The sequence below is a fragment of the Engystomops pustulosus genome, chromosome 7 (genome assembly GCF_040894005.1).
Source record: "Engystomops pustulosus chromosome 7, aEngPut4.maternal, whole genome shotgun sequence".
NCBI lineage: Eukaryota > Metazoa > Chordata > Amphibia > Anura > Leptodactylidae > Engystomops > Engystomops pustulosus.
Genome location: NC_092417.1, coordinates 8,220,707 through 8,246,636, shown reverse-complemented (window position 1 = coordinate 8,246,636; position 25,930 = coordinate 8,220,707). Strand labels below are relative to the sequence as shown.

Here is a 25,930-nt window from a genome sequence, read left to right as displayed (position 1 = left end):
AATCCTATCCTGTGTGATACTGTTTGCTGAGCTGTGTATCTAATCCTATCCTGTGTGATACTGTCTGCTGAGCTGTGTATCTAATCCTATCCTGTGTGATACTGTCTGCTGAGCTGTGTATCTAATCCTATCCTGTGTGATACTGCCTGCTGAGCTGTGTATCTAATCCTCTCCTGTGTGATACTGTCTGCTGAGTTGTGTATCTAATCCTATCTAGGGTTGCACGATGCATTGAAATCTCAGTACTTATAGCCAGAATGGTTCAATACCAGGTTTCTGTTACGTGCGGTACTGAACGACTTCCACAGACTTCTATCTGTCTGCAAGGCAGACATCGGGAAGAGATGTGTCGGGTTAGAGGCAGAGCAGGGACCACGTCAGCAGGGAGATATCACCATCTGTCCATTTATGGCTCTCTACATCTCCCAGGTCTTCCCCAGACACAATACTTGAAGAACCCACAACCTCCACCCTCCATCTGCCATAGAGAGACTGAGCCTCTATCCACTAGGCTATGGGCTTAGTGGTGGTCTATGGGAGGATTTCATGTAAGTAAAAGCTTCACTGTTACACTGTGACACAGGCTGAATACACTGATACATAGAGATGGATCTTCTTAGAGATTATTATAATTGAGATTATTATTATGAAGACGATTATGATTATTATGGAGATTTGAATAATATTTTAATCATATATTACAGTTACATTAAATGAATAAATATGTATAAGTTACATTCACACAGCTGTATGTTGGACCAGCCGCAGCCCCCTCCCCCCTCCATAGGGAAAAGCGCTGCACACAAGGGGAAAGATAGAGCATACACATCCCCCCTCAGACGGCCGTTTGAATGTAACCATATACAAAAAATAAGGGCTCATTCAGACGGGCGTTTCCACTGCTCATCTGCAAAAAATGCTGACGTGATGTCTGATCAGTCCATATTGTATCCGTACCCTATCCGTTATTTTCTCAGATTCAAAAAAAGCTGATGGGTTTCTAATCTACTTCTTGCTCCGCCCAGTTGGTTGCAACATTTGAAGAAATAACACTCTGCATACGGAGGTCATGCATGTGCCGTCCATTTTTTTGCGGATACATTGACTTCAATGGATGTACGTGGTCCGCATGCGAGACACAATAACGCATGCTGCACTTTTTTTCTCACTGTCTGCACATCCGTGAAAAAGGACATGAGAACAGACCCATAGGAAACAGTGGGTCCGTTTGCCATCCGCAAAAAAAAGGATAGTATACGGACATCAAAAACGCCCATCTACATGAGCCCTCTTGATAATGAAAAAGGGAGAAAAATCTTCCCTGAAATGTGTTTATGTCCCAGCGGCTGATTTCTACTACAAGTGCCCCCGGGACTATGCCTCTTCCTTACATGTCATGTATATCAGGTAGGTACCTGGACCACCTACCTCCATACTCAGAGACAGTAAAAATTTTGGGGCCCCTGACTGGGAGATGCTGGGCCCCCTGGCCCCGCGCTGCTTGTATATTTATGACATTATGGTCCTATATTATCACACAGAGCTGTCAGAGGGTTGTATATACAGCGCCCCCTAGAGGTGATGGGGAATAACTCTGCACCTTCCTGTCCTGTAAGACTGTGGGTGCTGGAGATGATATGTGGGTGCAGGGTGTCCCCATCATGTGCGGCTCCTGTATTACCGGATCACAGAGATAAGAGAAGGACAAGGCCGGGGCTCGTCATCCACAGCTCAGTGTCTCCTCTCCAGTCCTGCAATATAGTATGTTACCTCTGGGGGGCGCTATAGTCAGCTCCTAATAATGTATCTTCCTCTCCTCTATTACAGACACAGGAGACAAAGGGGGTCATTTACTAAGGGCCTGATTCGCGTTTTCCCGAAGTATTACCCGAATATTTCCGATTTGTGTCGATTTTTCACTATATTTCCCCGGGATTTTGGCGCATGCGATCCGATTGTGGCGCATCGGCGCTGGCATGCACGCGACGGAAATCGGGGGGCGTGGCCGTAAAAAAACCTGACTGATTTGGAAAAACCGCCGCATTAAAAAAAAAAGTGTCACTCGACACGCACTTACCTGCACCCACAATAGGACGGTGAAGTTCAGTGCATTCCGATGAACTTCAGCGCAGCAGCGACACCTGGTGGACGTTGGAGGAACTACCTTAGTGAATCCCAACCGGGTAAGTAAATCTGCCCCATTGAAGGTCATTTACTAAGGGCCTGATTCGCGTTTTCCCGACGTGTTACCCGAATATTTCCGATTTTCCCTGTATTGCCCCTGGATTTTGGCGCACGCGATATGATTTTGGCGCATCGGCGCTGGCATGCACGCGTCGGAAATCGGGGGGGGGGGGGGCGTGGCCGAACGGAAACCCAACGGATTCGTAAAAACCGGCGCATTTAAAAAAACAAAAAGTGTTGCGGGACTCGCGTTTACCTTCACCAGGAATAGGCCGGTGAACTTGAGTGCATTCCAGCGGACTTCAGCGCAGCAGCGACACCTGGTGGACGTCGGAGGAACTGCCTTAATGAATCCCGGCCGGACCAGAATCCACCGCAGAGAACGCGCCGCTGGATCGCGAATGGACCGGGTAAGTAAATCTGCCCCAATGTGTCTATTACTGGGAGAAACTTCATTCTATCTTATACTTACTGTAATCTCTCCAACCTGCAGAGACCGGACAGAGCTTCCAGCAGGACACTGAGGTCAGGACCAGCCAGGCGGTTACCAGACAGGACAAGTGTCTTCAGGTCCGGATTATTCCTTATTACAGAAGCCAACGGGACGCAGGACGTGTCTGGGAGATTATTACCAACCAACCTGTAAGAATAAGAGGAGATGTGAGGGAGGTATCCGCAGACTGTATCACACAGGAGAGGATTAGATACACAGCTCCGCAGTATCACACAGGATAGGATTAGATACACAGCTCAGCAGACTGTATCACACATGATGGGATTAGATACACAGCTCAGCAGACTGTATCACACATGATGGGATTAGATACACAGCTCAGCAGACAGTATCACACAGGATAGGATTAGATACACAGCTCCAATTCTGTGTCATACTGTTGCTGAGCTGTGTATCTAATCCTGTCTGCAAAGCTGTGTATCTAATCCTATCCTGTGTAAAACTGCAGAACTGTGTGATACTGTCTGTTGAGCTGTGTATCTAATCCTATCCTGTGTGATACTGCTGAACTGTGTATCTAATCCTATCCTGTGTGATACTGACTGCTGAGCTGTGTATCTAATCCCACCATGTGTGATACTGTCTGTTGAGCTGCGTATCTAATCCTATCCTGTGTGTTTCTGTTGAGCTGTGTATCTAATCCTATCCTGTGTGATACTGTCTGCTGAGCTGTGTATCTAATCCTGCCATGTGTGATACTGACTGCTGAGCTGTGCATCTAATCCTGCCATGTGTGATACTGACTGCTGAGCTGTGTATCTAATCCTATCCTGTGTGATACTGTCTGCTGAGCTGTGTATCTAATCCTATCCTGTGTGATACTGTCTGCTGAGCTGTGTATCTAATCCTATCCTGTGTGATACTGCATAGCTGTGTATCTAATCCTCTCCTGTGTGATACTGCATAGCTGTGTATCTAATCCTCTCCTGTGTGATACTGCTGAGCTATGTATCTAATCCTCTCCTGTGTGATACTGCTGAGCTGTGTATCTAATCCTCTCCTGTGTGATACTGCATAGCTGTGTATCTAATCCTCTCCTGTGTGATACTGCATAGCTGTGTATCTAATCCTCTCCTGTGTGATACTGCATAGCTGTGTATCTAATCCTCTCCTGTGTGATACTGTCTGCTGTGCTTTGTATCTAATCCTATCATATGTGATACTGCTCCGCCATGTATCTAATCCTCTCCTGTGTGATACTGCATAGCTGTGTATCTAATCCTCTCCTGTGTGATACTGCTGAGCTATGTATCTAATCCTCTCCTGTGTGATACTGCTGAGCTATGTATCTAATCCTATCCTGTGTGATACTGCATAGCTGTGTATCTAATCCTATCCTGTGTGATACTGCTGAGCTGTGTATCTAATCCTCTTCTGTGTGATACTGTCTGCTGGGCTGTGTATCTAATTCTATCCTGTGTGATACTGCTGAGCTGTGTATCTAATCCTCTCCTGTGTGATACTGCTGAGCTGTGTATCTAATCCTATCATGTGTGATACTGACCGATGAGCTGTGTATCTAATCCTCTCCTGTGTGATACTGTCTGCTGAGCTGTGTATCTAATCCTCTTCTGTGTGATACTGACTGCTGAGCTGTGTATCTAATCCTCTCCTGTGTGATACTGTCTGCTGAGCTGTGTATCTAATCCTCTCCTGTGTGATACTGCCTGCTGAGCTGTGTATCTAATCCTCTCCTGTGTGATACTGCCTGCTGAGCTGTGTATCTAATCCTCTCCTGTGTGATTCTGCTGAGCTGTGTATCTAATCCTCTCCTTTGTGATACTGCTGAGCTGTGTATCTAATCCTCTCCTGTGTGATACGGTGTACATGATATATGTATGATCACACCCGGGGACCCTCTTATCTCCTATTCCAGGGTCTTCGGTTGATGCTTTTTCCCTCTTCTGTTATTTGTAGATATTTTTGTGATTATTTTAAGTCTCTTGATAATGAAAAAGTGAGAAAAATCTTCCCTGAAATGTGTTTGTCCCGGCGGCTGATTTCTACTAGTAATTGCCATGTCCTGACCTCTACAAGTGCCCCCGGGTCTATGCCCCTTCCTTACATGTAATGTGTATCGGGTAGGTACCTGGACCACCTACCTCCCTACTCAGGGACACTCAGGATTTTGGGGCCCCTGACTGGGAAATGCTGGGGGCTCCCCTGCTGCTTGTGGTTGTAGAGCAAGTCATCCACAGCTCAGTGTCTCCTCTCCAGTCCTGGAATATTGTATGTTACCTCTGGGGGGCGCTGTAGTCAGCTCCTAGTAATGAGATGATTCTGTATCTTCCTCTCCTCTATATTTATGGCAGAGGCTTATTATAGGATTTCTGGACTTGGTTCCTGTATACTTTGTATATTTCATAGTTTCATTGTATCATGGTTTATATGGTTGAAAAAAGACACATGACCATCAAGTTCAACCAAGGAAGGAAACGGATTGGATGAGGAAGGGATTTATGGGAAACAATTCTATATAACATAACCAGCAATGTTATTTAGGTGTAAAAAGGCATCTAGACCCTTCTTGAAGCTCTCTGCTGTCCCTGCTGTTGACCGGCCCCTGAGCTCTCTGCTGTCCCTGCTGTGACCAGCGCCTGAGCTCTCTGCTGTCCCTGCTGTGACCAGCGCCTGAGCTCTCTGCTGTCCCTGCTGTGACCAGCGCCTGAGCTCTCTGCTGTCCCTGCTGTGACCGGCCCCTGAGCTCTCTGCTGTCCCTGCTGTGACCGGCCCCTGAGCTCTCTGCTGTCCCTGCTGTGACCAGCGCCTGAGCTCTCTGCTGTCCCTGCTGTGACCAGCGCCTGAGCTCTCTGCTGTCCCTGCTGTGACCAGCGCCTGAGCTCTCTGCTGTCCCTGCTGTGACCAGCGCCTGAGCTCTCTGCTGTCCCTGCTGTGACCAGCGCCTGAGCTCTCTGCTGTCCCTGCTGTGACCAGCGCCTGAGCTCTCTGCTGTCCCTGCTGTGACCAGCGCCTGAGCTCTCTGCTGTCCCTGCCGTGACCAGCGCCTGAGCTCTCTGCTGTCCCTGCTGTGACCGGCCCCTGAGCTCTCTGCTGTCCCTGCTGTGACCGGCCCCTGAGCTCTCTGCTGTCCCTGCTGTGACCGGCCCCTGAGCTCTCTGCTGTCCCTGCTGTGACCAGCGCCTGAGCTCTCTGCTGTCCCTGCTGTGACCAGCGCCTGAGCTCTCTTCTGTCCCTGCTGTGACCAGCGCCTGAGCTCTCTGCTGTCCCTGCTGTGACCAGCGCCTGAGCTCTCTGCTGTCCCTGCTGTGACCAGCGCCTGAGCTCTCTGCTGTCCCTGCTGTGACCAGCGCCTGAGCTCTCTGCTGTCCCTGCTGTGACCAGCGCCTGAGCTCTCTGCTGTCCCTGCTGTGACCAGCGCCTGAGCTCTCTGCTGTCCCTGCTGTGACCAGCGCCTGAGCTCTCTGCTGTCCCTGCTGTGACCAGCGCCTGAGCTCTCTGCTGTCCCTGCTGTGGCCAGCGCCTGAGCTCTCTGCTGTCCCTGCTGTGGCCAGCGCCTGAGCTCTCTGCTGTCCCTGCTGTGACCTGCGCCTGAGCTCTCTGCTGTCCCTGCTGTGACCAGCGCCTGAGCTTGGCTATTCCACAGATTGACAGTTCTCATAGTAAAGAAGCCCTGTCACCTCTGGTGATTAAACCTTGTTTTCTCCAGACGGAGACAGTGCCCCCTCGTCTTTTAATTTGATTTAATCTGAAACAACTTACCACCATATTCTTTGTATGGACCATTCATATATTTATATAAATTATTCCTGTCTCCTCGTAGTCGTCGCTTTTCCAGACTAAATAAATCTAGTTGTTTTAATCTTTCCTCATAACTAAGACCCTCCATATCCCTTATCATTTTTGTGGCTCTACGTTGAACCCTCTCCAGCTCCAGGGCCTCCTTTTTATGGACCGGTGCCCAGAACTAGACAGCATATTCCAGGTGAGGCCGAACCAGTGCCTTGTATAGTGGTAATATTACATCCCTATCACGAGAGTCCCAACCACTGCTGATACATGACAAGATCCTACTGGCTTTAGAGGCAGCTGATTGACATTCCATGCTGTTATTCAATTTATGATCTACTAGTACCCCCAGGTCCTTCTCAACAAGGGACTCTCCCAGATTTGCTCCCCCAAGGACATATTTTGCCTTTGGATTATTGGGCCTCAGTTGCATAACCTTACATTTATCCACATTAAACCTCATTTGCCAAGTGGATGACCAAACATTCAGTCTGTCCAAGTCACCCTGCACCCTATGAACATCCTCCATAGACTTTATTACACTACACAGCTTGTACTACTGCTCCCATCCTCCATAGACTGTATTACACAGCTTTTACTACTCCCCCCATCCTCCATAGACTGTATTACACTACACAGCTTGTACTACTACCCCCATCCTCCATAGACTGTATTACACTACACAGCTTGTACTACCCCCATCCTCCATAGACTGTATTGCACTACACAGCTTGTACTACTACCCCCATCCTCCATAGACTGTATTACACTACACAGCTTGGGCCAAGCACAGAACCCTGGGGTACACCACTCATAACTGGTGACCATTCCGAGTAGGAATCATTGACCACAACTCTCTGGATACGATCCTTCAGCCAGTTCTCAATCCAATTGCAAATGATTTCTGCCAAACCAATAGCCCTAATTTTACCCATCAGGCGTCTATGAGGGACAGTGTCAAATGCCTTTGCAAAGTCCAAATTTATAGATTACTAGGGAGAATCTTCGGCAAAAAACAGACACAGGAGAGGATTAGATACACAGCTAAGCAGTATCACACAGGAGAGGATTAGATACACAGCTCAGCAGACAGTATCACACAGGATAGGATTAGATACACAGCTCAGCAGTCTGTATCACACAGGAGAGGATTAGATACACAGCTCAGCAGACAGTATCACACAGGAGAGGATTAGATACATAGCTCAGCAGACAGTATCACACAGGATAGGATTAGATACACAGCTCAGCAGACAGTATCACACAGGATGGGATTAGATACACAGCTCAGCAGTATCACACAGGAGAGGATTAGATACACAGCTCAGCAGTATCACACAGGATAGGATTGGATACACAGCTCAGCAGTATCACACAGGAGAGGATTAGATACATAGCTCAGCAGTATCACACAGGAGAGGATTAGATACACAGCTCAGCAGTATCACACAGGAGAGGATTAGATACATAGCTCAGCAGTATAACACAGGATAGGATTAGATACACAGCTCAGCAGTATCACACAGGATAGGATTAGATACATAGCTCAGCAGTATAACACAGGAGAGGATTAGATACACAGCTCAGCAGTATCACACAGGAGAGGATTAGATACATAGCTCAGCAGTATCACACAGGAGAGGATTAGATACACAGCTCAGCAGTCTGTATCACACAGGATGGGATTAGATACACAGCTGAGCAGTATCACACAGGATGGGATTAGATACACAGCTCAGCAGTATCACAAGGAGAGGATTAGATACATAGCTCAGCAGTATCACACAGGAGAGGATTAGATACACAGCTCAGCAGACAGTATCACACAGGATAGGATTAGATACACAGCTCAGCAGACAGTATCACACAGGATAGGATTAGATACACAGCTCAGCAGACAGTATCACACAGGATAGGATTAGATACACAGCTCAGCAGTATCACACAGGAGAGGATTAGATGCACAGCTCAGCGGTATCACACAGGAGAGGATTAGATACAAAGTGTCTATTACCCAGAGAATCTTCATTATATCTTATACTTACTGTAACATCTCCAACCTGCAGAGACCGGACAGAGCTTCCAGCAGGACACTGAGGTCAGGACCAGGCAGGCGGTTACCAGACAGGACAAGTATCTTCAGGTCCGGATTATTCCTTATTACAGAAGCCAACGGGACGCAGGACGTGTCCGGGAGATTATTATAAGCCAAACTGTAAGAATAAGAGGAGATGTGAGGGAGGTATCACACAGGATAGGATTAGATACATAGCTCAGCAGTATCACACAGGATAGGATTAGATACACAGCTCAGCAGTATCACACAGGATAGGATTAGATACACAGCTCAGCAGTCAGTATCACACAGGATAGTATTAGATACACAGCTCAGCAGGCAGTATCACACAGGATAGGATTAGATACACAGCTCAGCAGACAGTATCACACAGGATAGGATTAGATACACAGCTCAGCAGACAGTATCACACAGGATAGGATTAGATACACAGCTCAGCAGACAGTATCACACAGGATAGGATTAGATACACAGCTCAGCAGTATCACACAGGAGAGGATTAGATACATAGCTCAGCAGTATAACACAGGATAGGATTAGATACACAGCTCAGCAGTCAGTATCACACAGGATAGGATTAGATACACAGCTCAGCAGTATCACACAGGAGAGGATTAGATACACAGCTCAGCGGTATCACACAGGAGAGGATTAGATACATAGCTCAGCAGTATCACACAGGAGAGGATTAGATACACAGCTCAGCAGTATCACACAGGAGAGGATTAGATACATAGCTCAGCAGTATCACACAGGATAGGATTAGATAAACAGCTCAGCAGACAGTATCACACAGGATAGGATTAGATACACAGCTCAGCAGACAGTATCACACAGGATAGGATTAGATACACAGCTCAGCAGACAGTATCACACAGGATAGGATTAGATGCACAGCTCAGCAGTATCACACAGGAGAGGATTAGATACATAGCTCAGCAGTATAACACAGGATAGGATTAGATACACAGCTCAGCAGTATCACACAGGATAGGATTAGATACACAGCTCAGCAGTATCACACAGGAGAGGATTAGATACATAGATCAGCAGTATCACACAGGAGAGGATTAGATACACAGCTCAGCAGTATCACACAGGAGAGGATTAGATACATAGCTCAGCAGTATAACACAGGAGAGGATTAGATACACAGCTCAGCAGTCAGTATCACACAGGATAGGATTAGATACACAGCTCAGCAGTATCACACAGGAGAGGATTAGATACACAGCTCAGCAGACAGTATCACACAGGATAGGATTAGATACACAGCTCAGCAGACAGTATCACACAGGATAGGATTAGATGCACAGCTCAGCAGTATCACACAGGAGAGGATTAGATACATAGCTCAGCAGTATAACACAGGATAGGATTAGATACACAGCTCAGCAGTATCACACAGGATAGGATTAGATACACAGCTCAGCAGTATCACACAGGAGAGGATTAGATACATAGATCAGCAGTATCACACAGGAGAGGATTAGATACACAGCTCAGCAGTATCACACAGGAGAGGATTAGATACATAGCTCAGCAGTATAACACAGGAGAGGATTAGATACACAGCTCAGCAGTCAGTATCACACAGGATAGGATTAGATACACAGCTCAGCAGTATCACACAGGAGAGGATTAGATGCACAGCTCAGCGGTATCACACAGGAGAGGATTAGATACAAAGTGTCTATTACTGGGAGAATCTTCATTATATGTTGTACTTACCCTAATCTCTCCAACCTGCAGAGACCGGACAGAGTTTCCAGCAGGACACTGAGGTCAGGACCAGCCAGGCGGTTACCAGACAGGACAAGTCTCTTCAGGTCCGGATTATTCCTTATTACAGAAGCCAAAGGGACGCAGGACGTGTCCGGGAGATTATTATAACCCAAACTGTAAGAATAAGAGGAGATGTGAGGGAGGTATGACACAGGATAGGATTAGATACATATCTCAGAAGACTGTATCACACATGATAGGCTTACATACACAACACACAGCTCAGCAGTCAGTATCACACAGGAGAGGATTAGATACAAAGCTCAGCAGTATCACACAGGATAGGATTAGATACACAGCTCAGCAGGCAGTATCACACAGGATAGGATTAGATACACAGCTCAGCAGTCAGTATCACACAGGATAGGATTAGATACACAGCTCAGCAGACACTATCACACAGGATAGGATTAGATACACAGCTCAGCAGTCAGTATCACACAGGATAGGATTAGATACACAGCTCAGCAGACTGTATCACACAGGATAGGATTAGATACACAGCTCAGCAGTCAGTATCACAGGATAGAATCAGATACACAGCTCAGTAGGCAGTATTACACAGGATAGGATTAGATACACAGCTCAGCATACAGTATCACACAGGAGAGGATTAGATACACAGCTCAGCAGTCAGTATCACACAGGAAAGGATTAGATACACAGCTCAGCAGTCAGTATCACACAGAAGAGGATTAGATACACAGCTCAGCAGTATCACACAGGATAGAATTAGATACACAGCTCAGCAGTATCACACAGGATAGAATTAGATACACAGCTCAGCAGGCAGTATCACACAGGATAGGATTAGATACACAGCTCAGCAGTCAGTATCACACAGGATAGGATTAGATACACAGCTAAGCAGACAGTATCACACAGGATAGAATTAGATACACAGCTCAGTAGGCTGTATCACACAGGATAGAATTAGATACACAGCTCAGTAGGCTGTATCACACAGGATAGGATTAGATACACAGCTCAGCAGTCAGTATCACACAGGATAGAATCAGATACACAGCTCAGCATACAGTATCACACAGGAGAGGATTAGATACACAGCTCAGCAGTCAGTATCACACAGGAAAGGATTAGATACACAGCTCAGCAGTCAGTATCACACAGAAGAGGATTAGATACACAGCTCAGCAGTATCACACAGGATAGAATTAGATACACAGCTCAGCAGTATCACACAGGATAGAATTAGATACACAGCTCAGCAGGCAGTATCACACAGGATAGGATTAGATACACAGCTCAGCAGTCAGTATCACACAGGATAGGATTAGATACACAGCTAAGCAGACAGTATCACACAGGATAGAATTAGATACACAGCTCAGTAGGCTGTATCACACAGGATAGAATTAGATACACAGCTCAGTAGGCTGTATCACACAGGATAGGATTAGATACACAGCTCAGCAGTCAGTATCACACAGGATAGAATCAGATACACAGCTCAGTAGGCAGTATCACACAGGAGAGGATTAGATACACAGCCCGGTAGGCTGTATCACACAGGATAGAATTAGATACACAGCTCAGTAGGCTGTATCACACAGGATAGAATTAGATACAGAGGTCGCACTAACATTTTTACCGGAAGGTAACGATACTCCTCTTATAATTTTTGAGGAGTAATTTTAGCCGAGGAGGAGTATGACATTTCAGTAACACAAATTAATAGATACTAGGCATTTTCTGTGCTGCCAATTGAGACAATCCCAGTCACTTTAGATGAAATGTGCATTAAATAAAGGCAAACAACCTTTCTGTCTCAATTGAAACGAATGACATGGGCTAGCGTACTATAGAAAAAAGCAATGGACCGCAAAAATAGTACCTCACGTCAGAACAATCGGACTACATAGAAACTACAAGAAAAGTGTGACGTGTTACAGGTACTGGAATGCTATATACAAGAAGTCGGTAGACAATGCAATTACAATCTTTCTTATAGCAAAAATAAATACATGAAAAGCAGCACCAGCAGACTAGGCAGCAAATAGCAGATATAACAAGAAAATGAGAAATAGAAAAAATATCACCAGGTATGAGGAGAGGGGACAGGCTCCCCACGCGTTCCGCCACTAGACCATGTGGCTGCCTCAGGATTTCTCATTTTCTTGTTATATCTGCTATTTGCTGCTTAGTCTGCTGGTATTGCACTTTAGCCTTATAAGACTTAGGATATAAGCTATACTCATAGGTCTAGTAGGAGAGGGGTCTATAGCAACCTGTGCTCATCTTTGCACTTTATTGTCAGGCTGCTATTTGCTACCAGTATTTATCTACATTCTCATTTTCCCTGGTAACAATCCAGAAAGCTATGCACATGTTGGTGCTTTTAATTGCTTTTAAATGTTTTGGCTTGGATCTTTTCATGTATTTATTTTTGCTATAATAAAGATTGTAATTGCATTGTCTACCGACTTATTGTATATTCCAGTACCTGTAACACGTCACACTTTTCTTGTGGTTTCTATGGGCTAGCACACCTAAATTTTTATTTAATTTCTTTTTTGGGGGGTGGAGGGGCAAAAACTACCTGAGTGAAGTTGGCCCCCCCACCTTGTTCAAATCAAACAAAATTGGTGTCAAACGTTTGTGCTACGTTTGTGCTGGTTTGTGCAGCAGAAATTTTTGTTTGTGCCGCTATCGTTTTCGAGATTTTAATGAAAGTTTCCAGAGGTCATCAGAGGTCAACCAGCCCCCCCACATTGCCCAAATCAAACAAAACTGGTGCCGAACAATTCTGCTACGTTTGTGCTGGTTTGTGCTGCGCAAATTTTTGTTTGTGCTGCTTTTGTTTTGAATATATGAACAAAAAATGAAAGTTCAAAAGTTCAGCCAGCCCCCCCACATTAACCGAATCAAACAAAACTGGTGTCAAACGTTAGTGCTACGTTTGTGCTGGTTTGTGCAGCAAAAATTTTCGTTTGTGCCGCTATCATTTTTAATATATTCATACTTTTTTGCAGAGGTCATCAGAGTTCATTTCTTCCAAAGTACAATGTGTTTGCTAGCTCCCCCTGGTGATCAAACCAGGGAAGTGTCACTAAGTTTGTTTTTTACCAGTTCATCCTAAACACCTCAAACACCTGAACATACCTTAAAAATTATAGCAGCACAAACAAAAATTTTTGCAGCACAAACGTAGCACTAACGTTTGACACCAGTTTTGTTTGATTCCGTTAATGTGGGGGGGCTGCTTGAACTTTTGAACTTTCATTTTTTGTTCATATATTCAAAACAAAAGCAGCACAAACAAAAATTTGCGCAGCACAAACCAGCACAAACGTAGCAGAATTGTTCAGTCCCAGTTTTGTTTGATTTGGGCAACGTGGGGGGGCTGGTTGACCTCTGATGACCTCTGGAAACTTTCATTAAAATCTTAAAAACGATAGCGGCACAAACGAAAATTTCTGCTGCACAAACGTAGCACAAACGTTTTACACCAATTTTGTTTGATTTGAACAAGGTGGGGGGGCCAACTTCACTCCGAAAAAAAAAATTCCGAATGCAGTGAAATTGGTAAAAAAAAAAACGCCGTATTCTTGTGAGCTTGGATCTTACAGATTTCACTGAGCGCCCCAAATGACATGTCTGCTTTATTCTTTGGGTCGGTGCGATTACGGGGAGACCAAATTTATACAGGTTTTATAATGTCTTCATACATTTAAAAATATTAAAACCTCCTGTACAAAGTTTTTTTGGGGGATTTTGCATTCTGGCGCCAATAACTTTTTTATACTTTGAAATATACTGAGTTGCACACTATACCCCAGTGATGGCGAACCTTTTAGAGACCAAGTGCCCAAACTGCAAACCAAAGTCTACGCTATCATTGCAGAGTGCCAACCCGGCTATTGAGCCTATAATTACCGACAATCCCCCTCTATAAGGGATATATAATACTGCCACATGATGACCATTACCCGTACAACAAGATAAATACCACCATACTGATAATAAACAGACCACCATAGAAAGACCAACATCACCAATTATATCACAAAGCAGGAGCAAATAACGCTGGGAATACTACCCCCATCCACTGAGGAACACTACCCCCACACAGCGAGTGTGGGTGCGCTGAATTACAAAGTTACATGGAATCAGGCAGGTGAATTTTCGATCAAATGTCCCCATATGACAGCCGTCTGTGGCTATATATATACATATATCCCTTGGTCCTGAGCTCTGGGCACCTGTGCCATGCTGTCAGTGAGGGCAGTGTAGTGCACCCCAGGGTCACTGGCAGCATGGCACAGCAACAAGACAAGAGATCTGGGCCAAGGGCAGTATATATGTGGCCATGGGAAGCGGTCATACAGGGCAGTTTGGGACACTAAACAATAAGCACCTATAGTTGTTTAATGTCCCAAAGCTGCCTGCCTGCTGCCTGTGACATATACACAGAGCAGCTCCTGCCTCCTGTTACACTTATCTTTACAGGCTGCTGTAGGCTCCTGCAGTTCCATCTTTTCTGGGCTGCAGGGGAGGAGGGGGAGGGAGTAAGAGAGTGTAAGGCAGCACTAGTGAGCACAGAGCAGCCTACAGTGAGAGATATCACTGGAGCGATCGGCAGCTTTTCCTGCTGGCCGAAGCTTCATTGATTCAAGATATAGACGGCAGGGGAGATGGTGCGCGTGCCCATGGAGAGGGCTCTGCGTCAGGGCCGGCGCTATGGGTAGGCAAAGGTGGCAATTGCCCAGGGCCCCTGGGAGAAAGGGGAGAATCTCTTCTTTCAAATGAATCTTGAATTTTGTTTCTAGGTGCTATGGATCCAGAGATATTCAGGTTTAAAGTGAGAATATCAGGTGCTATTCTTATATATAAAAATCACTCGCAACGGCAGTTTAACAGTTATTATCTCCATTTTCCTACATTTTAGAAACACAAATTTAAATTCATATAAAAGAGGAGACTCTCTTCTTCCATAGGAAAAAAGAAGTGAGGTTCTATGTGTCACAGAGCCAGAGGTACAGACCCCTGAAGTGTCTCCCCCATCTCCAGATTCTTAGCCATCAGGCTGCAGGGAGAATTTGCTGCACACAGGAGCTGCTGCACCCCACAGATAATGGAAATATTCACTTTATATGTTACTACATTTTGAGAAGGGATAATATCAACTAATATTCATGTTTTTAACCCTTCTCTATGCAGAATTATCTAAGAACACACTTTGGGCCACATGTATCAATAGTTTTTTTTTGTTGTTTTTGCGCCTTTTCATTCAGGCGCACCGTTTTTGCGCCATTTTTGCGATTAAACGCCAAACTAGCCGTGCAGCACAAATAACCAGCTTTCCCTCATCTATCTTACCAATCCAGATGTTTTGCTACGCCTAATGATATTCATCACTTGCAACGTTTTCATTTAGGCGCACAAACGGGCGCAAAAACACTCCAGCCCGAAGGTGGCGTTATCTGAGAAGAAAGCACTGAGCCCCTTTGCAGAACAGCTCATTTCTAGCAGCAGAGCTCAGCCAGACACTGGAACATATAATAGATACATTAGATACATTACAGACAGGAGCTGCAGACTCTATTTACAGTTCATCACCTTCTATTTACAAAACATTCTGCAAAACGCTGAGCTCACAGCAAGAGCAAGAGAAGTTTGCACAAGTTTACAGAATGTTGCAGATACGACAGACAAGTGTCCCCCATGTAATTCTGCGCAGTATCACCAGTGTGTCTGAGGGGGATACTGTGCAGAATTACAGGGGTGCAGCAGGAGACCAGCACTGGGGGATCCCCTCCAGGAGAAGCCCCGGCTGAGGAGGTCACTGGGTGCAGGGTGTCACACACCTGGGTGCTGCTGTGAGTGTTATCTTCATTCTGGGCTGTGGGAGAAGCAGAGAGGAGCTTGTAGCAGGATCACATGTAAGTGCCCGAATCTAACATTGCGCCTAAACTGCGCCAAAATTGCGCCTAAACTGTTTTAAAGTAAAGTGATTAATAAGAGGCAGAAAATTAACTTATCACAGATGGTTGTAGCTTGTGATAATTCTGGCAAAACACTGCGCCAGAATTTAGGCGCAACTACTACACTTAGGCGCACAAAAGTGATAAATGTGGCCCCATATTTTCTTTATATAAGTATCTGGATTTGTACATATTTTAGAGGAAATTTTGAATGTTGATTGCCAAATGCATGGCCTGGTTGTCTGCTTTCAAAATTCTATAGGTTTTATGGCGCCTTTACTTTTTATTCTGTTTTATTGATATATTTTGCAGGTTGTGACTGTCTAAAAATGTCTAGCTGAAAAGCAGATATCTAGTTATTACAGTTTTAGTCATATTATGTGGATTTATTTATGTGAACATATCATTTTGGGGCATTTGTGAACTCTACAAATGTCGATGTAGTACATTTAGGAGATGTGAAGGTAAACATTTTCTGTTTGGATCAAATTTTTTGCCATCAAAGTCAAATTTTAAGTATTTTTACTAAAATGTTTCATTTTGAATCAAAATTGCATGAAGGTTTTTTGAACCAATTTTGAAAATGGGGCAAGTGTCTATTTTCAGAAAATATATGGTCCCTCTCCCCAATGGAGACACATGCCGGGACACATGGGGAATGAAGCCACTGCTTTTTCCCATTAGCTATACATCTTTATAGTGCTGTCTACCGTCAAGACAGTATTAGTTTATTGTTATCCCCTGATGAATCTGTATTATCACAGAAGAAACGCGTTGGGATTGCTGATCTTTTTTGAGGTGTTCTAGCGAGGGTGAGGTAACTAACAGGGTGAGCGGTGGACCGTCCTTGTTAGGACGGGAGTCTGTGGGCACTTATAGGGATATATCTAGCCTAGGACTATACAGGGTCGCTGCATGAAATGCATGAACCGCTGACCCGAGCTCCTCAAGAATGGTAAGATTACTCTATACTTTTTCCCACCTTTCCACACGGATGGACAGACGGTAAGAAAGTGCCACTTGTTGTTTGAATATACACGCTCAGCTTTGTTTTGTATCCACTGTGTACTCATGCTGAATATCTATACTTGAATGTGGACGATATTGGCCATACAATACATGTGATTAATTTATGGTTATATTCACAGCTTGTCCCGTATATATGTTTGGGTACCTCACCACTACATACAGACAAATCTCCAATTTATTGTAGGATAGCTATATCCATCTTGGCTGTCCTATTTAATCAAGTTATTTGGCAAGAAGTTTTGGGGCATCATGGTGTATGAATTTTGACTTTATACTATGTTGTTCAGATGATGATAGCATTTTATTGAACGTGGTTAATAAAGCTAGTTTTTAAATGTTTAAATAAAGGTTACATTTTATCCACCTTGCTTATTGATATAATCCTACGTAGGTGGTAGGTATAGCTGGAGGCCCTGATTTAAACCTAACGGTTACGGTGTTTTTTTTAGCTTTGTGTTTAATAACCAATGGGTCTCACAGTCTAATCAACCTACCAGTAATTTTTTTGGAGTGTGGGAAGAAACCGGAGGACCCGGAGGAAACCCACGCAGACACAGAGAGAACATACAAAATCCTTGCAGATGTTGACCAGCGCTGCAAGGCTGTAGTGCTAATCACGGAGCCACCATGCTGCCCATAAATCTCCCTATCATTTATCTATCTCCTGTAAAATTCTCCCATATTACAGTTTTTGTTTTTAGGAGCCTCTTGCTGACTGTGACTGGTCATAAAATAGTTTTATTTTGGGGCCCCACTTTTCGTTTTGCCCAGGGCCCCACTTTGTCTAGAACCGGCCCTGCTCTGCATGTGTGCCATAGGTTCGCCACCACTGCTATACCCTATTGGGACCTGCCCCACAGTCTCGGACCAATCCCACGTCCAAACATAAAGTATACAGGCGGTCCCCTACTTAAGAACACTCGACTTACATAACCCCTACTTACAAACGGACCTCTGGATGTTGGTAATTTCCTGTACTTTAGTCCTAGGCTACAATAATCAGCTGTAACAGTTATCACAGGCGTCTGTAATGAAGATTTATTGTTAATCCTGGTTCTTATGACAACCCAACATTTTTACTATCCAATTGTCACAAAGACCAAAAAAGTTCTGTCTGGGATTACAATGATAAAATATACAGTTCCAACTTACATACAAATTCAACTTTAGAACAAACCTACAGACCCTATCTTGTATGTAACCCGGGGACTGCCTGTATATTCTCTTAGCTACACCAGAGAAGTTCCTAAGGAGTGAGAGTGGAACGATACTGTGGATTTGTCAAAGAACATTGAAAAGACTTAAAAGGAGCTCCGGTCAGATTGATTTTTTTTATATATTTTTTATACTTTGATGTATGGAGCTGTGGGAGGTTTTGATGATGTTTACAATGTTATAATTTTTATGACTGTGTGACATTTTGATCACTTTTTATAGAAGTGCCATTTTCGACTTTGGGCGCGATTTTCTGTTAAGGGGTTAAACGCAGTGAAAAACAGTTATATTTTAATAGATTGGGCATTTTCGGACGCGGCGATACCTAATGTGTGTATGATTTTTACTGTTTATTTATATAAGTTCTAGGGAAAGGGGGTGATTTGAATTTTTAGTTTTTTTTATTATATATATATATATATATTTTTTTTTTTAATTTATATTTATTTTTACAATTTTTAAGACTCCCTAGGGTACTTTAACCCTAGGTTGTCTGTAAGATCCTACCATATACTGCCATACTACTGTATATGGGGATTTTACTCCTCATACATTACAATGTGCTGATAGCACATTGTAATGCATGGGTTAAGCCGAAGTAGCCTCTGGTCTTCGGAAGACCCAAGGCTACCATGGTAACGGATCGCCGCTCCCCGATGATGTCACGGGGAGCGAAGATCCTCAGAAAGATGCTGGCAGCAATCAGCGAGAAAACACCTGCGCACTCGGCATGTGACGTAATACTACGCCACATGTCGGTAACAGGTTAAATTACTATTACATATGTTTTTTAATCTATATCTATATCAGTGCACAGTATGGGGGGTGTATATCTATATCAGTGCACAGTATGGGGGGGTGTATATCTATATCAGTGCACAGTATGGCGGGGGTGTATATCTATATCAGTGCACAGTAAGGGGGGGTGTATATCTATATCAGTGCACAGTATGGGGGGGGGGTATATCTATATCAGTGCACAGTATGGGGGGGGGGTGTATATCTATATCAGTGCACAGTATGGGGGGGTGAATATCTATATCAGTGCACAGTATGGGGGGTGTATATCTATATCAGTGCACAGTATGGGGGGGGGTGTATATCTATATCAGTGCACAGTATGGGGGGGGTGTATATCTATATCAGTGCACAGTATGGGGGGGTGTATATCTATATCAGTGCACAGTATGGCGGGTGTATCTCTATAACAGTGCACAGTATGGCGGGTGTATCTCTATAACAGTGCACAGTATGGGGGGGTGTATATCTATATCAGTGCACAGTATGGGGGGGTTGTATATCTATATCAGTGCACAGTATGGGGGGGTGTATATCTATATCAGTGCACAGTATGGGGGGGGGTTGTATATCTATATCAGTGCACAGTATGGGGGGGTGTATATCTATATCAGTGCACAGTATGGCGGGTGTATATCTATATCTGTTCACAGTATGGCGGGTGTATATCTATATCAGTGCACAGTATGGCGGGGGTGTATATCTATATCAGTGCACAGTATGGCGGGTCTATATCTATATCAGTGCACAGTATGGCGGTTCTATATCTATATCAGTGCACAGTATGGGGGGTGTATATCTATATCAGTGCACAGTATGGGGGGGTCTATATCTATATCAGTGCACAGTATGGCGGGTGTATATCTATATCAGTTCACAGTATGGCGGGTGTATATCTATATCAGTTCACAGTATGGCGGGTGTATATCTATATGAGTGCACAGTATGGGGGGGTGTATATCTATATGAGTGCACAGTATGGGGGGGTGTATATCTATATCAGTGCACAGTATGGCGGGTGTATATCTATATCAGTGCACAGTATGAGGGGTGTACATCTATATCAGTGCACAGTATGGGGGGGTGTATATCTATCAGTGCAGAGTATGGGGGGGTGTATATCTATATCAGTGCACAGTATGGGGGGGGGTATATCTATATCAGTGCACAGTATGGGGGGGTGTATATCTATATCAGTGCACAGTATGGTGGGTGTATATCTATATCAGTGCACAGTATGGGGGGTGTATATCTATATCAGTGCACAGTATGGGGGGTGTACATCTATATCAGTGCACAGTATGGGGGGGGTATATCTATATCAGTGCACAGTATGGGGGGGTGAATATCTATATCAGTGCACAGTATGGGGGGTGTATATCTATATCAGTGCACAGTATGGGGGGGGTGTATATCTATATCAGTGCACAGTATGGGGGGGTGTATATCTATATCAGTGCACAGTATGGCGGGTGTATCTCTATAACAGTGCACAGTATGGCGGGTGTATCTCTATAACAGTGCACAGTATGGGGGGGTGTATATCTATATCAGTGCACAGTATGGGGGGGTTGTATATCTATATCAGTGCACAGTATGGGGGGGTGTATATCTATATCAGTGCACAGTATGGGGGGGGGTTGTATATCTATATCAGTGCACAGTATGGGGGGGTGTATATCTATATCAGTGCACAGTATGGCGGGTGTATATCTATATCTGTTCACAGTATGGCGGGTGTATATCTATATCAGTGCACAGTATGGCGGGGGTGTATATCTATATCAGTGCACAGTATGGCGGGTCTATATCTATATCAGTGCACAGTATGGCGGTTCTATATCTATATCAGTGCACAGTATGGGGGGTGTATATCTATATCAGTGCACAGTATGGGGGGGTCTATATCTATATCAGTGCACAGAATGGCGGGTGTATATCTATATCAGTTCACAGTATGGCGGGTGTATATCTATATCAGTTCACAGTATGGCGGGTGTATATCTATATGAGTGCACAGTATGGGGGGGTGTATATCTATATGAGTGCACAGTATGGGGGGGTGTATATCTATATCAGTGCACAGTATGGCGGGTGTATATCTATATCAGTGCACAGTATGAGGGGTGTACATCTATATCAGTGCACAGTATGGGGGGGTGTATATCTATCAGTGCAGAGTATGGGGGGGTGTATATCTATATCAGTGCACAGTATGGGGGGGGGGTATATCTATATCAGTGCACAGTATGGGGGGGTGTATATCTATATCAGTGCACAGTATGGTGGGTGTATATCTATATCAGTGCACAGTATGGGGGGTGTATATCTATATCAGTGCACAGTATGGGGGGTGTACATCTATATCAGTGCACAGTATGGGGGGGTGTATATCTATATCAGTGCACAGTATGGGGGGGTGTATATCTATATCAGTGCACAGTATGGGGGGGTGTATATCTATATCAGTGCACAGTATGGGGGGTGTATATCTATATCAGTGCACAGTATTGGGGGTATACATCTATATCAGTGCACAGTATGGGGGGTGTATATCTATATCAGTGCACAGTATGGCGGGTGTATATCTATATCAGTACATAGTATGGCGGGTGTATATCTATATCAGTGCACAGTATGGGGGGTATATATATCAGCGCACAGTATGGGGTGGGGTGTATATCTATATCAGTGCACAGTATGGGGGGGTGTATATCTTTATCAGTATGGGGGGTGTATATCTATATCAGTGCACAGTATGGCGGGTGTATATGTATATCAGTGCACAGTATGGGGGGGTGTACATCTATATCAGTGCACAGTATGGCGGGTGTACATCTATATCAGTGCACAGTATGGCGGGTGTACATCTATATCAGTGCACAGTATGGGGGGGTGTATATCTATATCAGTGCACAGTATGAGGGGTGTACATCTATATCAGTGCACAGTATGGGGAGTTGTATATCTATATCAGTGCACAGTATGGGGGGGTGTATATCTATATCAGTGCACAGTATGGCGGGTGTATATGTATATCAGTTCACAGTATGGGGGGTGTATATCTATATCAGTGCACAGTATGGGATGCATATATCTATATCAGTGCACAGTATGGCGGGTGTATATCTATATCAGTGCACAGTATGGGGGGTGTATATCTATATCAGTGCACAGTATGGGGGGGGTGTATATCTATATCAGTTCACAGTATGGGGAGTGTATATCTATATCAGTGCACAGTATGGGGGTTGTATATCTATATCAGTGCACAGTATGGGGAGTGTATATCTATATCAGTGCACAGTATGGGGGGGTGTATATCTATATCAGTGCACAGTATGGGGGGGTGTACATCTATATCAGTTCACAGTATGGCGAGTGTATATCTATATCAGTTCACAGTATGGGGGGTGTATATCTATATCAGTTCACAGTATGGGGGGGTGTATATCTATATCAGTGCACAGTATGGGGGGGTGTATATCTATATCAGTGCACAGTATGGGGGGGTGTATATCTATATCAGTGCACAGTATGGGGGGTGTATCTCTATAACAGTGCACAGTATGGGGGGTTGTATATCTATATCAGTGCACAGTATGGGGGGGTGTATATCTATATCAGTGCACAGTATGGGGGGGGGTTGTATATCTATATCAGTGCACAGTATGGGGGGGTGTATATCTATATCAGTGCACAGTATGGGGGGGTGTATATCTATATCTGTTCACAGTATGGCGGGTGTATATCTATATCAGTGCACAGTATGGCAGGGGTGTATATCTATATCAGTGCACAGTATGGCGGGTCTATATCTATATGAGTGCACAGTATGGGGGGGTCTATATCTATATCAGTGCACAGTATGGCGGGTGTATATCTATATCAGTTCACAGTATGGCGGGTGTATATCTATATCAGTTCACAGTATGGCGGGTGTATATCTATATGAGTGCACAGTATGGGGGGGTGTATATCTATATGAGTGCACAGTATGGGGGGGTGTATATCTATATCAGTGCACAGTATGGCGGGTGTATATCTATATCAGTGCACAGTATGAGGGGTGTACATCTATATCAGTGCACAGTATGGGGGGGTGTATATCTATCAGTGCAGAGTATGGGGGGGTGTATATCTATATCAGTGCACAGTATGGGGGGGGGTATATCTATATCAGTGCACATTATGGGGGGTGTATATCTATATCAGTGCACAGTATGGTGGGTGTATATCTATATCAGTGCACAGTATGGGGGGTGTATATCTATATCAGTGCACAGTATGGGGGGTGTACATCTATATCAGTGCACAGTATGGGGGGTGTACATCTATATCAGTGCACAGTATGGGGGGGGTATATCTATATCAGTGCACAGTATGGGGGGGTGTATATCTATATCAGTGCACAGTATGGGGGGGTGTATATCTATATCAGTGCACAGTATGTGGGTGTGTATATATCAGTGCACAGTATGGGGGGTGTATATCTATATCAGTGCACAGTATGGCGGGTGTATATCTATATCAGTACATAGTATGGCGGGTGTATATCTATATCAGTGCACAGTATGGGGGGGTATATATATCAGCGCACAGTATGGGGTGGGGTGTATATCTATATCAGTGCACAGTATGGGGGGGTGTATATCTTTATCAGTATGGGGGGTGTATATCTATATCAGTGCACAGTATGGCGGGTGTATATCTATATCAGTGCACAGTATGGGGGGGTGTACATCTATATCAGTGCACAGTATGGCGGGTGTACATCTATATCAGTGCACAGTATGGCGGGTGTACATCTATATCAGTGCACAGTATGGGGGGGTGTATATCTATATCAGTGCACAGTATGGGGAGTTGTATATCTATATCAGTGCACAGTATGGGGGGGTGTATATCTATATCAGTGCACAGTATGGCGGGTGTATATGTATATCAGTTCACAGTATGGGGGGTGTATATCTATATCAGTGCACAGTATGGGATGCATATATCTATATCAGTGCACAGTATGGGGGGTGTATATCTATATCAGTGCACAGTATGGGGGGTGTATATCTATATCAGTGCACAGTATGGGGGGGGGGGTGTATATCTATATCAGTTCACAGTATGGGGAGTGTATATCTATATCAGTGCACAGTATGGGGGGGTGTATATCTATATCAGTGCACAGTATGGGGGGGTGTACATCTATATCAGTTCACAGTATGGGGGGTGTATATCTATATCAGTGCACAGTATGGCGAGTGTATATCTATATCAGTTCACAGTATGGGGGGTGTATATCTATATCAGTTCACAGTATGGGGGGTGTATATCTATATCAGTTCACAGTATGGGGGGGTGTATATCTATATCAGTGCACAGTATGGCGGGTGTATATCTATATCAGTGCACAGTATGGGGGGGTGTATATCTATATCAGTTCACAGTATGGGGGTGTATATCTATATCAGTGCACAGTATGGGGGGGTGTATATCTATATCAGTTCACAGTATGGGGGGTGTATATCTATATCAGTGCACAGTATGGCGGGTGTATATATATATCAGTGCACAGTATGGGGGGGTGTATATCTATATCAGTTCACAGTATGGGGGGTGTATATCTATATCAGTGCACAGTATGGGGGGGTGTATATCTATATCAGTGCACTGTATGGGGGGTGTATATCTATATCAGTGCACAGTATGGCGGGTGTATATCTATATCAGTGCACAGTATGGGGGGGTGTATATCTATATCAGTGCACAGTATGTGGGTGTGTATATATCAGTGCACAGTATGGGGGGTGTATATCTATATCAGTGCACAGTATGGCGGGTGTATATCTATATCAGTACATAGTATGGCGGGTGTATATCTATATCAGTGCACAGTATGGGGGGGTATATATATCAGCGCACAGTATGGGGTGGGGTGTATATCTATATCAGTGCACAGTATGGGGGGGTGTATATCTTTATCAGTATGGGGGGTGTATATCTATATCAGTGCACAGTATGGCGGGTGTATATCTATATCAGTGCACAGTATGGGGGGGTGTACATCTATATCAGTGCACAGTATGGCGGGTGTACATCTATATCAGTGCACAGTATGGCGGGTGTACATCTATATCAGTGCACAGTATGGGGGGGTGTATATCTATATCAGTGCACAGTATGGGGAGTTGTATATCTATATCAGTGCACAGTATGGGGGGGTGTATATCTATATCAGTGCACAGTATGGCGGGTGTATATGTATATCAGTTCACAGTATGGGGGGTGTATATCTATATCAGTGCACAGTATGGGATGCATATATCTATATCAGTGCACAGTATGGGGGGTGTATATCTATATCAGTGCACAGTATGGGGGGTGTATATCTATATCAGTGCACAGTATGGGGGGGGGGGTGTATATCTATATCAGTTCACAGTATGGGGAGTGTATATCTATATCAGTGCACAGTATGGGGGGGTGTATATCTATATCAGTGCACAGTATGGGGGGGTGTACATCTATATCAGTTCACAGTATGGGGGGTGTATATCTATATCAGTGCACAGTATGGCGAGTGTATATCTATATCAGTTCACAGTATGGGGGGTGTATATCTATATCAGTTCACAGTAT

The 25,930-nt window shown here is 44.4% G+C and overlaps 1 protein-coding gene across 1 annotated transcript in view; it reads right to left on the bottom strand.

The window, feature by feature from the left end:
- Nucleotides 1-25,930, bottom strand: part of LOC140069256 (NACHT, LRR and PYD domains-containing protein 6-like) — a 50,468-nt gene that overhangs the window by 4,030 nt on the left and 20,508 nt on the right. Inside the window, 3 exon segments of the mRNA XM_072114739.1 lie at nt 2,657-2,824; nt 8,491-8,658; nt 10,254-10,421. Of these exon segments, the coding sequence (XP_071970840.1) occupies nt 2,657-2,824; nt 8,491-8,658; nt 10,254-10,421 (504 nt within the window).